The sequence below is a fragment of the Rattus rattus genome, chromosome 2 (genome assembly GCF_011064425.1).
Source record: "Rattus rattus isolate New Zealand chromosome 2, Rrattus_CSIRO_v1, whole genome shotgun sequence".
Classification (NCBI taxonomy): Eukaryota; Metazoa; Chordata; class Mammalia; order Rodentia; family Muridae; genus Rattus; species Rattus rattus.
In genome coordinates, this window is record NC_046155.1 from 106,014,440 (window position 1) to 106,015,891 (window position 1,452).

The 1,452-nt window shown below is 39.0% G+C and overlaps 1 protein-coding gene across 1 annotated transcript; it reads left to right on the forward strand.

Annotated features, from left to right (window-relative positions):
* The first annotated feature begins 280 nt into the window (after nt 1-280).
* Nucleotides 281-1,213, forward strand: LOC116894186 (olfactory receptor 477). The gene has a single exon (XM_032895901.1). It carries the CDS (start codon nt 281-283, stop codon nt 1,211-1,213), a length of 933 nt encoding a protein of 310 aa, XP_032751792.1.
* The last annotated feature ends 239 nt before the right edge of the window (nt 1,214-1,452 follow it).

Consider the following 1,452-nt stretch of genomic DNA (forward strand, 5'->3'; position numbering starts at 1 on the left):
AACCCCACCTAGAAGGAAAGATCTTTGAAGTTAAGATGTCAGGAAATTTGTCTAAGGACTGCATAACAAGAGAAATGTAATGGAAATAGAGAGGTGAGAACATTATTCATATTTTGAGGAAGAAAACACAGTATTTAATTCTCAAAACTTTAGATATTTATAATTTTAGTCAAAGAATGGGATTAATATGTGGGCTAAAAAAGAAAAGTATAGATAGTATTAAAAAAAGTAGTAAAAAAATTTTTCACATTTCCCTCAACAGGGACATTTCACAACTGAGATGGAGGCTCAAAACCACACCACTGTGACAGAGTTCATCCTTTTGGGGTTAACAGAGAATTCCACACTGCGTGTCATCCTATTTATGACATTTCTAGGGATATATGCTGTTACTGTAGTGGGCAATTTCAGCATCATCAGTTTAATAAGAAGCTGCCCTCAACTCCACACACCCATGTATCTGTTCCTTAGCCATCTGGCTTTTGTGGACATTGGCTTTTCCACATCAATCACACCTATAATGCTTACTGGATTCCTTGAACGGACAATAACACTCTCTGTGGCTGCTTGTGAAGCCCAATTTTGCATTGCAGTGACATTTGGGACAGTTGAGTGCTTCCTCCTAGCTGCCATGGCCTATGATCGCTATGTGGCCATCTGCTCACCCCTGCTTTATTCAATAAACATGTCCCCCAGGATCTGCTTCCTTTTAGTTGGAGCTTCCTATGTGGGTGGCTGTGTGAATTCATGGACATTTACTAGCTGTCTGTTGAGTCTGTCCTTCTGTGGACCAAATCAGATAGATCATTTTTTCTGTGATTTCCCTGCCGTGTTGAAACTTTCTTGCTCTGATGTCTCCATTATTGGAATGATTCCTTCTATCTCTGCTGGAACCATCATTGTGATCACAGTGTTTGTCATAGCTGTCTCCTACACCTACATCCTCATCACCATTCTGAAGATGCGCTCCACTGAGGGCCGACAGAAGGCCTTCTCCACCTGCACCTCTCACCTCACTGCAGTCACTCTATACTATGGAACTATTACCTTCATTTATGTGATGCCCAAGTCAAACTACTCTACTGAACAGAACAAGATACTGTCTGTATTCTACACAGTAGTGATCCCCATGCTTAACCCACTCATCTACAGTCTGAGGAACAGAGATGTAAAAGAGGCTCTTAGGAAGGCCATCATCAGAATATTTCCATAGACTGTAAGGATTTTATATATGCATGTCACTATTAGTAACTAGTAAGTTCTTCTCAACTGATTGTGTAAGTTAATGTCCTAAGTCTTTGCATCAGCTTTCCCTTCATATACTTGTATATAGTAAGAAGACATCTTGGGATCGGTCAAGTTATAATAACACAGCAATAATCATTCCTGTTATGAAATTATTGAATATGTTAAGATGTTTTATTTATTTTATTCATGAATGAAAGAATTCAA

What these genes read in the sequence shown, in the direction of transcription:
- LOC116894186 (XM_032895901.1), top strand. Translation starts at nt 281, where the DNA reads ATGGAGGCTCAAAACCACACCACTGTGACAGAGTTCATCCTTTTGGGG.